Below are 12,010 nucleotides of genomic sequence, written 5' to 3'. Positions count from 1 at the left end.
GCCCAAGCTCCTGCTAAGCTCGCAAGTGCCCCCATTCGCAATTAGCTGGATGGCATGGACCACACTTAGACTAAAAGAAAATGCCAGGGGTGCGCAATCCGATGGTGGGTGCGGCTTCGAAGTTCACCGGTCAATCCACACTAGATCGAAATTTGCCCTGGAATGTCGTTCCCGGATCTTCGTGGAGAATTGACTTAAATAGGCCACGGGAAGCCCTCTCCACGATGGCATTCTCCTTCGAGTCGTTCGAGGCAGCTCATTCGGATCGTCTTCAGCCAAGCTCAATCGTTTGGGTCTATCCTGTGGCTCGCAGCTAGCCCCGTCCTCCCTTTGGTTATTCCCAGTTTGTTCAGTGGATCAAATCAGCAAACGTTCGTCTCTTTCCACACCATGCAGCTTCCCACCTTCGTCTCGTCTCTCTCCCTCCTAGGAGCCGCCTTGGCGGTTTCGGACCATGTCCAGACCTTGGAAAATAGGGCGGTGGCCAACGCGACGGTCGTTCTCAAGACAGCAACTGTCGTCGGAAACGTCATGAACAATGTTGAATCTTTTGGCGGCATTCCCTACGCCAAGCCGCCTACCGGACAATTGCGATTGAAGCCTCCCGTGCGCCTCACAGATAACATTGGAACATTTGACGCTACCGGCCCGGCGGCTGCCTGCCCGCAGATGGTTTCCTCTTCCGACAGTGACAACATCCTCTTCAACCTGTTGGGAGACATTGCGAACCTTCCTTTCGTCCAAAAGGCGACTGGCCAGACCGAGGACTGCCTAACCATCACGGTGGCTCGACCTCAGGGCACCACGGCAGATGCGAAGCTGCCCGTGCTCTACTGGATCTTTGGAGGTGGATTTGAGGTATGCCCAGCGCCATCTGAACTTTTGACCAATTCATCCAAAGTACTGACAAGGATTTGTACAGCTCGGATGGTCCTCCATGTACGATGGAACCGGCCTTGTCCAGCACGGTGTCGATATTAGCAAGCCCTTCATTTTCGTCGCCGTGAACTACCGCGTCGCCGGCTTCGGCTTCATGCCCGGCAAGGAGATCCTCGCCGACGGGTCCGCAAACCTTGGTCTCCTCGATCAGAGAATGGGCCTCGAGTGGGTTGCAGACAACATTGCGGCTTTTGGTGGCGATCCGGACAAGGTCACCATCTGGGGCGAGTCTGCCGGCGCAATCTCCGTCTTCGATCAAATGGCTATGTACAACGGGAATAACAAGTACAACGGCAAAGCGCTCTTCCGCGGTGCCATCATGAACTCTGGCAGCATCGTCCCTACCGACCCTGTCGATTGCCCGAAGGGCCAGGCCGTGTACGACAAGGTCGTCTCAGAGGCAGGCTGCGCCGGCAAGGCCGACACGCTGGCCTGTCTGCGCGGGGTTGACTACACTACGTTCCTGAACGCCGTCACATCTGTCCCTGGAATCCTCTCATACAACTCTCTCGCTTTGTCTTACCTGCCCCGTCCGGACGGCAAGACTCTTACTGCGAGCCCTGATGTGCTGGCTAAGAACGGCCAGTACGCAGCCGTGCCCATGATCATCGGAGATCAAGAAGATGAAGGCACCCTTTTCGGCATCTTCCAACCCAACCTGACTACCACTGATAAGCTCGTCACGTACCTCAAGAACTACTACTTCGCGACTGCCACCACGGCCCAGATCACTGCTTACGTTGACACCTACGATGATGGCGTGACAGCTGTCATCAACGGCAGCCCTCACCGCACCGGGCTTCTTAACGAGATCTTCCCCGGCTTCAAGCGCCGTTCAGCCGTCCTTGGCGACTTGGTTTTCACCCTAACTCGCCGCGTCTTCCTCACCCTTGCTAGCTCCGTACAGCCCACTGTACCTTCGTGGTCATACCTCTCGTCGTACGACTACGGTACTCCGATCCTGGGTACTTTCCACGGATCCGACTTGCTCCAGGTCTTCTACGGTATCAAGGACAACTACGCCGCGCGAAGCATCCGTACCTATTACACCAACTTTGTCTACGCCTCAGACCCTAACGTGGGCCTCAATGGAGCCTACCCAGCCTGGCCCCAGTGGTCCCAGGGCCAGAATTTGATGCAGTTCTTTGCGGACAAGGCTAGCACTCTGAAGGACGACTTCAGAAAGACGAGTTCCGACTGGATCCTGAACAACGCTGGAAGCTTGTACTTCTAGTGCAGCAAGATCGGGATGGCAGCTGCGAGTTGAAGGAGTTGAGCAAAACGGTGCAATGATTGATGATGATTGACGAAATAACTGGGAAAATCTGGCTACTACATAATGGGATAAAATTTAATTCTTGACTGAGCGTGAAGAGATCACTTGGTTTTCGCAAATGATGCTCTACACCAATCCTGCTGAAAATTGAAGATTTCTCCGACGCCCTGGAAATAACATTACTTGGCTGGACATATCAATGTGTGTTGTTTTTCTTTGATCCTGTCGCCAAGTCCGCGCCGTCGTTTCTATCGCTGTACAGCCAGGACTGTCGTCTCCCAACTAGAGATCGTACCGAGGTCCCGTGAAGTCATTGGGACTGCATCGGCCATCTTTAGCCCGAACGCCCGAACAGTGTGCACAATTTTCTCGTTGCCTGAATATCGATCGCCTTGAGATACTCTTAAAATAAGCCTCTCCCTTCACGGCCTTGTTGTTTGGACGAATGAGAACTTCAGTGTTGCATGAGCTCCATATCAGTTGACCACCCATTGGGCCTGGTCTGCACCTCAAGAACTTAAGATGGCACAAGAACCATTTCTGTTGAGATGGGGGATAATGGCCACTGGAGCCATGTCCGAGTGTATGTCAACTCTAATTATCCCCTTGATGAGACGAACGAGTCCAATCCTCTCACATTAAGCGGTGTTGCTGACACATTGCAGACTTCTGCAAAGACCTCCTGACCAACCCAGCTACTCGCGGAGTGACTGACATTAAGCATGCCATCACCGCAGTCTCATCTTCGAAAGACCCTCAAAAGGCGACCGAATTCCTCGCTCGCATCGATCACCACTCACCTACTGAGGTCTCCACATATGGATCATATGCAGCACTTGTTAAAGACCAGAATGTTGACATTGTTTACATCGCCACCCCGCATAGCCACCATTTCCAAAACGCGATGCTAGCGCTCCAAGCAGGAAAGAGCATTCTTTGTGAAAAGGCTCTCACTGTCACTGCTGCGCAAGCGCGGCGACTTTACGAAGTTGCAAGAGAGAAGAAGCTCTTCTTCTTGGAAGGTGTCTGGACCAGGTTCTTCCCGCTCAGCGTCAAAATACGCCAGCTCGTCAGCAGCGGAGCTATCGGCCAGATTCATCGTGTTACTGCAGACTTGTCTCGAGCGAACAGCAGCAGAGATTTCGGAAGCAAAAGACTCAATTACGAAGATTCCCATCGCATGGTCAACCCTGACTTGGCCGGAGGTGTCCTACTCGGACTTGGAATCTATCCACTAACCTGGGTTTTCCAAATTCTCTACCATCTCCAACCTGAGAATGAAAAAGAGGAGCCACAGATCCTGTCCGCTGTTCAGAAATATTCTACGGGAGTCGATGAGTCGGCCACGATCATCCTCAACTTCCCAAAGCACGGAACAGTGGGTATAGCCACATCATCGCTTCGGGTTGCAACAGATCCTGGCATTTCCGGCACCCAAGCGATCCGAATCCAAGGCTCACGTGGCGAAATACAAGTCGAAAATCCGGCGTACAAGCCTCAATCTTTCAAGATAATTACCATGTCGGAGACGGGAGCTGTTGAGGAGGTTTTTGAATACCCTCATCCGCAAGATAGCGAAAGGAGTTGGGGAAATGGCACATTTTGGGAAGCAGACGAAGCTGCACGTTGCATAAGGGACGGCAAATTGGAAAGCGATACTATGCCGTGGTCTGAGAGCATACTCGTCATGGAAACTATGGACAAGGTATTGAAAGACGCCGGAATATTCTATCCTGAGCTGATCGCTACAGACGAGTATGACCCTCTTAGTCCGCTCAATACCGGTGGATGATTGAAAGTAAATAATTATAGTCACTTTTACTTAGGTTTACCCAAGTATGAAAAGGTGATCAGAAGCGATCTTGAATTCTACTTCCCCAACGGTATGCGTGAGTGTCAGAAGATTAAACGAACTTGTCATTCGGCCTCTGTAGTTTTGGAGGCTTAGAGGGTAAAGCGGTCCTTCAAATCAACTGGAGATTTCATTACGAGGCCTGAGCTAGCTTATTAAGCCAATACTAGTTTCATGGCCGTGGTATTGACAGGCGGGATATCTGGCTTTGGCCCAGCCCAGATTGAACAACCCCCAAGTTCTAGCCAAATTGTCGGAGTTACAAGGCCTCGTAGCGACAGAGCTTCACTGAGAGCCCCAGGTCTTCTGCAGGTACTCCTCAATGGTGGTTGGTCTGAATTCAGGAAGCAACTTATTCCACTCATCAGTTGTTGCCCATGTGCCTCGAGCAGTCGAAATTGTCGCTCCGATAACGACTACGTTGCTGAAGTACTCCTTCTGCTCCGCTGGAACACCAGGAACGTCGATTTCAGGGGCGAAGTCTGTCTTGACAATGCCTGCCTTGAGGTCCTCAAGCTTCAATCTGTCGACCTGGAAGGGTTTTCCTAAATGACGTGTTATTCATACGTAGCTAATAGAGAGAGCTACAATGAAAACGGGTTGTGGACGGACCTCTATACTTTTCTCCCAGCTTAATGAGGTCTCCAATGGTGACTCTATCGCCGGTGATACCGCCCACAACAGGCCAATCGCCTTCGTAATCGACGGCTCGTGCGGCTACCTCCGCAATATCTTCGATGGTAGTGATTGACATTTCGGCATTCTCAGACCCCTCGAGAATGAAAGCAGTAGCCTTCTCGAAATCTATGAAGGTAGCATAATCGATCTGGTAGTACTTGGTGGTCTGATGAGGATACCCCAAGTAGTTCATGAAAGCTCCTGGCTGGAACAAACTGTACTCAATCACCTAGGATTTGATCAGAATATGAAGCACTCAACATTTCGAACCCTCAAACTTAACCAACCTTTTTGCTCTTGTTGATGTCTTCCAAGTATTTCTTGACTTCCAACTTGTTGGCATACCAAGACGTGTATTCAATCACGTCAGACAGGTTGTTGTTCCTTAGGCCCGCTCTGTTAGCGACAGAAGTATTGAGGACGAATTGAGCGAACGAGGAGTAGCGATACTTACGTTGCCCACTCACTGGGAGCAAAGCGCTTCACTTCAGCCTTGATCGATGCATCGATAAGACGCTTGGCTGTCTCCGCATTCGGGTCGGTGTGAGCCACGATAAAAGAGAGAACAGTCTCAACACCGTCGAGAATCTCTACTAGCTCCTTCTCGTCTTGATAAGAAGTCTGGATGTACCTCACTCCCTGAAATTGGGGTAGAGATGAAGGGTCCTGGACTAGATTTAGAACAAAAGGACTGGCAACTTGCGTGCACCCAAGTAGACTGAAGCATTGATTGCTTGAAACTTCCTTTAGGGGGGGCCTATAGCTTACCTTGCGGACCAATCCAAGGATCTCATGTTTTCCGGCGGCGGCCAACTTGTCAATGACCTCAAGGGCGAGCTCTGAACGTCACTTGTTAGCCGTGGCATTCACTCTCAGAGGAGTGGATTCTGTCTCTAGCAAGCAATTTGGGAAGCTTCACTGCCTGAGATGAAGTCTTAACTCACTCCCGGAAGCACCAGCAATAGCGACTCTGACCATATTGATGAGATTATAATTTGAATAGAAGGAAGCTTATGTGTGAACGGACAGCGGACGGTTTTGTTGTGTTGTAGATGGCCTCTAAGTTCAAACTTGAATCTCTAGAGCTCAAGGAGCCTCTTATACTTGACAAAAGTGCAGACACCAAAGTCCGTCAGCTTTGTGAGGCAGTGAAGGAACATCTCCGCTTCATAATCCGCTATCCTTTGCTCATTGACATCATTTCCGATCGTCATGGTGCCATACATCGACAAAGCGGGATACGCGGGATTCACTTTAAACGGCACAGCAAGCCACTTCATTCATTTTAGGACTTTTTCCAAAACCTCCGCTAGTGGAATGAAATTGGTGAATGACCCATCGCTGAAGGATATGCCACACTCCACGCTACAGGCTGGCGGGGTTCCGCAATTCCGCAGCCGTTCAAACTCCGCCGTCAGCATCGGCTCCCTTAGCCGGCCTATTTCCACGGCGCCGGCCATATGGCCACCAATCTTCCCGCACCGCCGGATCGCACAGAATTCATTCACCGCTGATGTATACTTGAACTTCAAAGCATGCATAGTGAGGGACAACTTCCACGTAATTCATGCTGTGATGCGTTCGCGTGGCTTTTAACAACACCTTGTCCCATTAGGTACTATGCTTTTCCTCCGACCGTCAATTCAGAATATCCTGTATTCAATTTTGCATGCTATTTCGGCATCGGTGACCAAGGTATGTTCTTTTCAAAACGACAACCACTTTCTCGGGAATACTCGCCCCAGAATCATTCTTTGAATTCATGGTCGCACAAGCCTAAAGCTTCAAGCATAATGGTCTTACCTACAACCAAAAAGATTTACCTAAACTATACCGCACTCTAGGAGTTATGACTTTGCCACTGAGCGGCAAGGCTGATGTTTTGATGGTTGCTATCAATCTCCGAGTCAATCGCATGTAAACCGCGATGAAAGCGACAAAGGTTGCACGATTCGCGTCGGAGAGTGGGATGACAAGCCTTAGCAATACCTCACCACCTTGCGTGGACCTCCTTCCTTCCTTAGCTACGTGTTCAGTCATCTAATCTGTAGTCATAAGTCCGTGTTAGCTTCAGAAACTCACCACTGGCCTTGGCATCTCCATTATCACCTCCCTGGCAGCTATCTACTCGAACCGAATTCATCCAATCTCAGTCTTGCTTACTTCAGAGGTGCGCTATGGCACCTGTATTATCCCATCAACTGCGAGATGACTTCGGTACATCAGCCTCCAGTTTTCTCTGACAGCCGAATTTTAGAATTGAGTATATCGGATGGGAGTAAGATAGGAACGATCCGGATTACTGTAGAATGATACGTGATTTGTTATTTCTCTTCGTGATAGGTACGTAGCTATGTACCGACGTTATCTCGCAGTTGATGGGATAATTAATGGACGTCCAAGCCATCACATTTTCCTGCTTCAGGACATTACTAATCACTACTCCGATGTTTTCTCCGGCTTGTGCATGTACTATGTAAATGTCCCGTTGTAAAAAGGCAAAGTATGATGCACGTGGCGTTTGGAGGGGGGGGGGGGAAGCACTATCATGCCGATCACCTTAATCGGGCAATATTCCGCCGTAAAGCTCTGAGTTACAGGGGAAGTCGTTTGCAGCACATCATGTTGAGGTCCACACAGACTCCATAGAGATGTACCGATAAGGCATAACAGACTCATGAGGGGTTCGAATTACCCATTGGGGACAGGGAAAACCTAAGCACTCTCACGGGTGATACACTCTGGTCAACACCGGTGGTCAGAAAGTAACGACCTCGGTACGATAATACATCCGTCTACTGCTGTATGGGTAGAAGTCACAACACAAGCTTGAATTATTAACATCATGGTCCTTGGTAAGCGAAAGCCCTAGTCGACGGCGAACTTGGCTACGAGATTGCCCACATAGGAGTCGGCTTGTCAATCTGCTTATGAAAGTGAGTTTTTTTTCGCTGAATCCAACTTCAATGGCGTTGACGGTCTAGGCAAGACACGTATTGCCACGATATAGAGATAGTCAGGTAAACCATGATTGCATTGGAGATATCTTCTTTTTTACCGAGTAGGGCGTCGAAAGACTAGAAGTTTGTCCTTGACCAGACCAGATATAGAGATGCATGCGCCTGTAAGAAGTGCACTTCGGATAACGTTCGCCCTAGATACTTGAAGTATCTACGTCTACACTTCGTACGTGTACATTGTCAACATTATCGACCCGACGTCTCTCAAAGTGTGTACACCAATTTCCCGCCGCTGACCTTGCCCGACTTGGACTCCTGCAAGCCGACCAAGACTCCCTGCAGCCCGTTGCCGCCTTTGTTCAATATCACAGGGGGTGGCTTCACCTTGCCGTTCGCCAGCAGTCCACGACTCAGCTCCCAAAATATCTTGCCAAACTCCAGGTCCTGAGCATTGGCCTCATACGTCTGGAAGAAGCCAAAGGGCTCGCCGAAGACGGTGTAGTACAAGCTCGTCCCGATCTTGACGTGAGGGTTGGCTTGCAGCACCTTCTCGGCTGAGATGGGCAACAAGTTAGCGATCGAGCCGCCCTTGGTCGACAGCGCCTTGGCGCAGAGGATACCAGACTCTTCGGTGCTCTGGCAATCCCACGCGAGTGTTAAGTCGTTTTGAGTATACTCCCGGATATCCTTGCTCACGGTAGGGATCCGGTAGTCGAAGACGATGTCAGCGCCGAGCGACTTGACAAAGTTAAAGTTGTGTGGCGAGGCTGTAGTGATGACGCTGAAGCCGGAAAGCTTAGCGTACTGGATGCCAAAGATGCCCATGGCGGTGCTTCCACCGTTGATCAAAATAGGCGCAGACTTTTCGGCGGGCGATGTGGGCAGTGGAAGCTTGAGCGTCTGATACAGAGCTTGACCCTAGCGAATACGTTTCTCGCATTAGCCACTGTTATCTTACAAGAGGAACATTCTTGAGCTGTACGCACGACGGTGGTAATAGCAATGCCGAGGGTAGCAGCCTGTTCATCAGAAAGGTTGTCGGGGATGGGAATCTGCAGATCACTCTTCACAACAATGTACCTTGCGAAGCTGCCATCAACTTCTCTCAACGCGTTCCTTACCCCTGTCAGCACATCGTATTCAACTTCTCTCAAAAAAAGACAGAGACGCACGAGCCATTAACTGGGCCGCAAATTCGATCGCCCTTCTTGAAGCCCTTGGTGACACCAGGCCCAACTTCGACCACGACGCCGGAATAGTCGCAGCCCACCCAACTACCGACACAGCCAGCGTGGTCGGCGGCTTCCACGTGTTTCCAGTCTGTAGGATTTATTGCCACAGCAGAGGTTTTGACGAGAAGGTAGTCAGCTGCTGGCAGGCCTGGGACGAGGACGTCGACCACCTGGGCATTTCCAGCGGAAACAGTCTTGACTGCTTGGTTTTGCGCCATTGTGATTCGATAAGATCTGGTATTTTTGAAGTAAATTTTGACAGTGTAGCGAGAGTCCGTGGAAAGTCTGTCTTATATGAGATGCAATCGAGCTCATAGGAATTGCAGAGGACAGTAACAATCGTGGGTCCAGGATTCGTTCGGTCTCTTTATATCGTATGGCTTTATGGCGGAATCCCTCCGCCATCTCTACGTCACTTCAAGATTACGAAAACAGAGTCATGATAGAAGATTCGTGTCGTGGCAATTGCGCGGCAAACACCCCAGGCGATGGGTGTGCCATTACCAAGCTGGACCATAGAACAAACTGGAAATTTTGACTATCTACACAGCATGTCTTGAAATTCGCCAGTGCACCTCTAGAGGATGTCAGCAATGAGACTATCGAGATCCTTGTGACAGTGTTTGGCATGGGGCAGGTCCACACTATCTGGGTGCGTTGCCTTGCATAAGCTCCATCAACCTCAAGTCTTTAGACTGGCTCTGACTAAGTGTGCCCATTTTTCGATTTGTACAACCGGCACTTTTTTGCGCCCGTCCGACCGACTGCTCGAAAACCGCGTGAAGAGAACATCTCGACGAAAATTTTTCCACTTGATCGGTGACTCCAGGGATCGTACTGCAATCAGTATGTAATCAAAAATAAAGCTTGGCAATAATGCCAATTACGAGGATATCAAGCGGTCGCTGGAGTATTAAAGCAAAAGGTAATTCCATCTGAATATGGATTGCACAACGCTTACTCGTCCTTCCAAATAAACCATCTCTCAATCTTGAAGTTATCGCTTCGCTCCATGAATACAGGCACCATGAAGTCTTTCAACCTCATGACCCTCGCGCTCTCGCGGGCACTTGCCGTTCGCGCAGTGTGCTCTTCGGTCCTGCAAGTCGAGAATTTCATCAGTTCAGGCCCGTCTCTTGACATGGTCTCTTCCTTGATTATTGGCTCCGAGGCGGCTTTGCTTATCGACATGCCCCTCGCGGTTCCGCAGGCCGAGGAGCTCGCGGCCTGGGTGGTCAAGACCACCGACAAGCCCCTAGTAGCCGTCTTTACCACACATTTCCACCCCGACCACTACCTCAGCGGTTCCGCGTTCCTAGCTCACTTTCCCGAAGCAAAGTATTACGCCAACTCTCAGGCTGTGGCCCTAATCGAGAATGAAGTCGAGGATAAGGTGATATCAGGGCAATTCCCTTTCTAACTCAAACTTGAAGAGTAGAGTCACTAACACAGTTCCCCCTTACAGCTGAAAATCTGGAGCGGCATCCTTGGAGCCGACGCTGTGGTCGAAAAGGCCACTGTCCCAACTCCCTATGACTTTACCTTTTTCGTCCTGCCTGGCAACGAGAATGAGCCCATTGAGCTCCTGAGTCCTTTGGTTGCCGACACCATCGACGAGACCCTCTTCTGGATACCCTCCATCAAGACCCTCATTGCCGGCGACTCTGTCTATAGTCACACCGTCCATCTCTGGCTCGCCGACTTGCTCTCCCCCGCGCTGACCTCCACCTGGCTCTCGACCCTAGACTTTATCCAGCACCTCAAGCCGGCTGTCATCATCCCCGGTCATGCCCTATCTGTCGAGGGTTTCGGACCGTCCGTCGATGTCGAGCATTCCCGCAGATACGTGTCCTTCTTCCAGAAGGAGATTGAGGCCAAGGGTTTGGACTTCTTTACGCCCGCGGATATTGTCGGCATGCTGGACGGCGCGTTCCCCGGCCTGCTCAACGGCACGTCACAGACCTCCAAGACGCTCGTTGACATTAGCGGAGACCAGTTCGGCCGCAACGGCACTCGTCAGGTTCACTATGTTGACCTTGCCTCATATAACAAGACCGCCGAGCTTGAGGGCTGGAAGCTCTAAGGAAAATTCCGGAGACTCGCAAAAGAATATGATCTGCTTAGACCGCAAGGTGGGATTTTACGTAGTTGGGGCATGATATCACATTGTAAAATGCGCAACATTGCATGCCCAGCTTACCTTAAGGTCAAAGGTTGCAGGCTACGTACATTAGAGGAAATCAGATGTTGTTTCTTCAACTCCAGGAGCATTGTCCGGAATTTGAATGTGAGCCCTTCAGGTCATGGCCTTGAGAAGGTCAAGGAATATAATACACCAGTCATACAGTAAGGTAATTCATCAATTCACGCAGTGGAAGTTTTCGACATGGTGACGCTTTCAGACATTCCTTCTTATTCAAAAGCTGTTTTTCCTCTTATCTTCGTACATTAAAAGCTGCGTACACGACCGTTCCTGCCCAGTGCAAGGCTGGACATTCATACGCGTCGAATTTTTCACAATCTCTTGGCCTGAATATGATAAGATCCTGGCGTCCCCGTGCGGGGTGCCCTAACATTCCCACGCGTAGTCAAAGTAGATACTGGCGGCTGAGATTGAACAAGTGACCATTAGGCTCCATAGGCCTTGCCAGGTGTACGCTTAGACACCATGCCGGCATGGAGGGATCGATATAAATAACAGCCTTGCCTTACACAAGCTCTTGGAAATGTAACTGTTCGCATGAAACCGTCAGGAAGGATCGGAGGCAGCATCTATCAGGTTAGCGGTGCTGACCGCGGCTCGCTGACCAACTGTTGAATTACTTTTGAGAACGTCCTTGGGGACGGCATGAGTGTCATAAGGGAATCTTAGACGAATATTAGCGAAGTCTCCATAGAGCTTGCGAGAGACCGCTTCAACTGCAAAGTACATCGTGTGTACAAAACTATAGATTCGTAGCACTAATCTCGTATACGACAATCAAGACCCCACTACTACCTTGGCTTCTTTGATCAATTCAATTGGGGATAGTGGTTAAACATCGCAGTCTTAAATGGCAAGATCAAAGACAGG

The 12,010-nt window shown here is 50.2% G+C and overlaps 5 protein-coding genes across 5 annotated transcripts; 3 read left to right on the top strand and 2 right to left on the bottom strand.

Moving 5' to 3' along the window:
* Positions 1-390: 390 nt before the first annotated feature.
* On the top strand, positions 391-2,173 carry CCOS01_01774 (carboxylesterase; the record flags this gene model as incomplete). The annotated part of the gene is made up of 2 exons (XM_060449967.1): positions 391-858; positions 923-2,173. 2 exons carry the CDS (start codon positions 391-393, stop codon positions 2,171-2,173), a joined length of 1,719 nt encoding a protein of 572 aa, XP_060318617.1.
* Positions 2,174-2,737: 564 nt separating this feature from the next.
* CCOS01_01773 (oxidoreductase family protein) lies at positions 2,738-4,007 on the top strand (the record flags this gene model as incomplete). The annotated part of the gene is made up of 2 exons (XM_060449966.1): positions 2,738-2,798; positions 2,881-4,007. The coding sequence occupies 2 exons, from the start codon at positions 2,738-2,740 to the stop codon at positions 4,005-4,007; spliced, it is 1,188 nt and encodes a 395-aa protein (XP_060318616.1).
* A 345-nt stretch (positions 4,008-4,352) lies between these two features.
* On the bottom strand, positions 4,353-5,723 carry CCOS01_01772 (uncharacterized protein; the record flags this gene model as incomplete). Its single annotated transcript, XM_060449965.1, has 6 exons — positions 4,353-4,612; positions 4,680-4,974; positions 5,033-5,141; positions 5,200-5,411; positions 5,514-5,584; positions 5,690-5,723. 6 exons carry the CDS (start codon positions 5,721-5,723, stop codon positions 4,353-4,355), a joined length of 981 nt encoding a protein of 326 aa, XP_060318615.1.
* A 2,246-nt stretch (positions 5,724-7,969) lies between these two features.
* CCOS01_01771 (TOXD) lies at positions 7,970-9,155 on the bottom strand (the record flags this gene model as incomplete). Its single annotated transcript, XM_060449964.1, has 3 exons — positions 7,970-8,623; positions 8,692-8,821; positions 8,878-9,155. 3 exons carry the CDS (start codon positions 9,153-9,155, stop codon positions 7,970-7,972), a joined length of 1,062 nt encoding a protein of 353 aa, XP_060318614.1.
* Positions 9,156-9,964: 809 nt separating this feature from the next.
* CCOS01_01770 (metallo-beta-lactamase family protein) lies at positions 9,965-11,020 on the top strand (the record flags this gene model as incomplete). The annotated part of the gene is made up of 2 exons (XM_060449963.1): positions 9,965-10,330; positions 10,403-11,020. The coding sequence occupies 2 exons, from the start codon at positions 9,965-9,967 to the stop codon at positions 11,018-11,020; spliced, it is 984 nt and encodes a 327-aa protein (XP_060318613.1).
* Between the last annotated feature and the right edge of the window lie 990 nt (positions 11,021-12,010).

This window comes from Colletotrichum costaricense, assembly GCF_030867565.1.
Source record: "Colletotrichum costaricense strain IMI 309622 chromosome Unknown Scaffold_2.1, whole genome shotgun sequence".
NCBI lineage: Eukaryota > Fungi > Ascomycota > Sordariomycetes > Glomerellales > Glomerellaceae > Colletotrichum > Colletotrichum costaricense.
The sequence above is the reverse complement of the archived record's forward strand: the minus strand, read 5'-3'. Positions and strand labels throughout refer to the sequence as shown.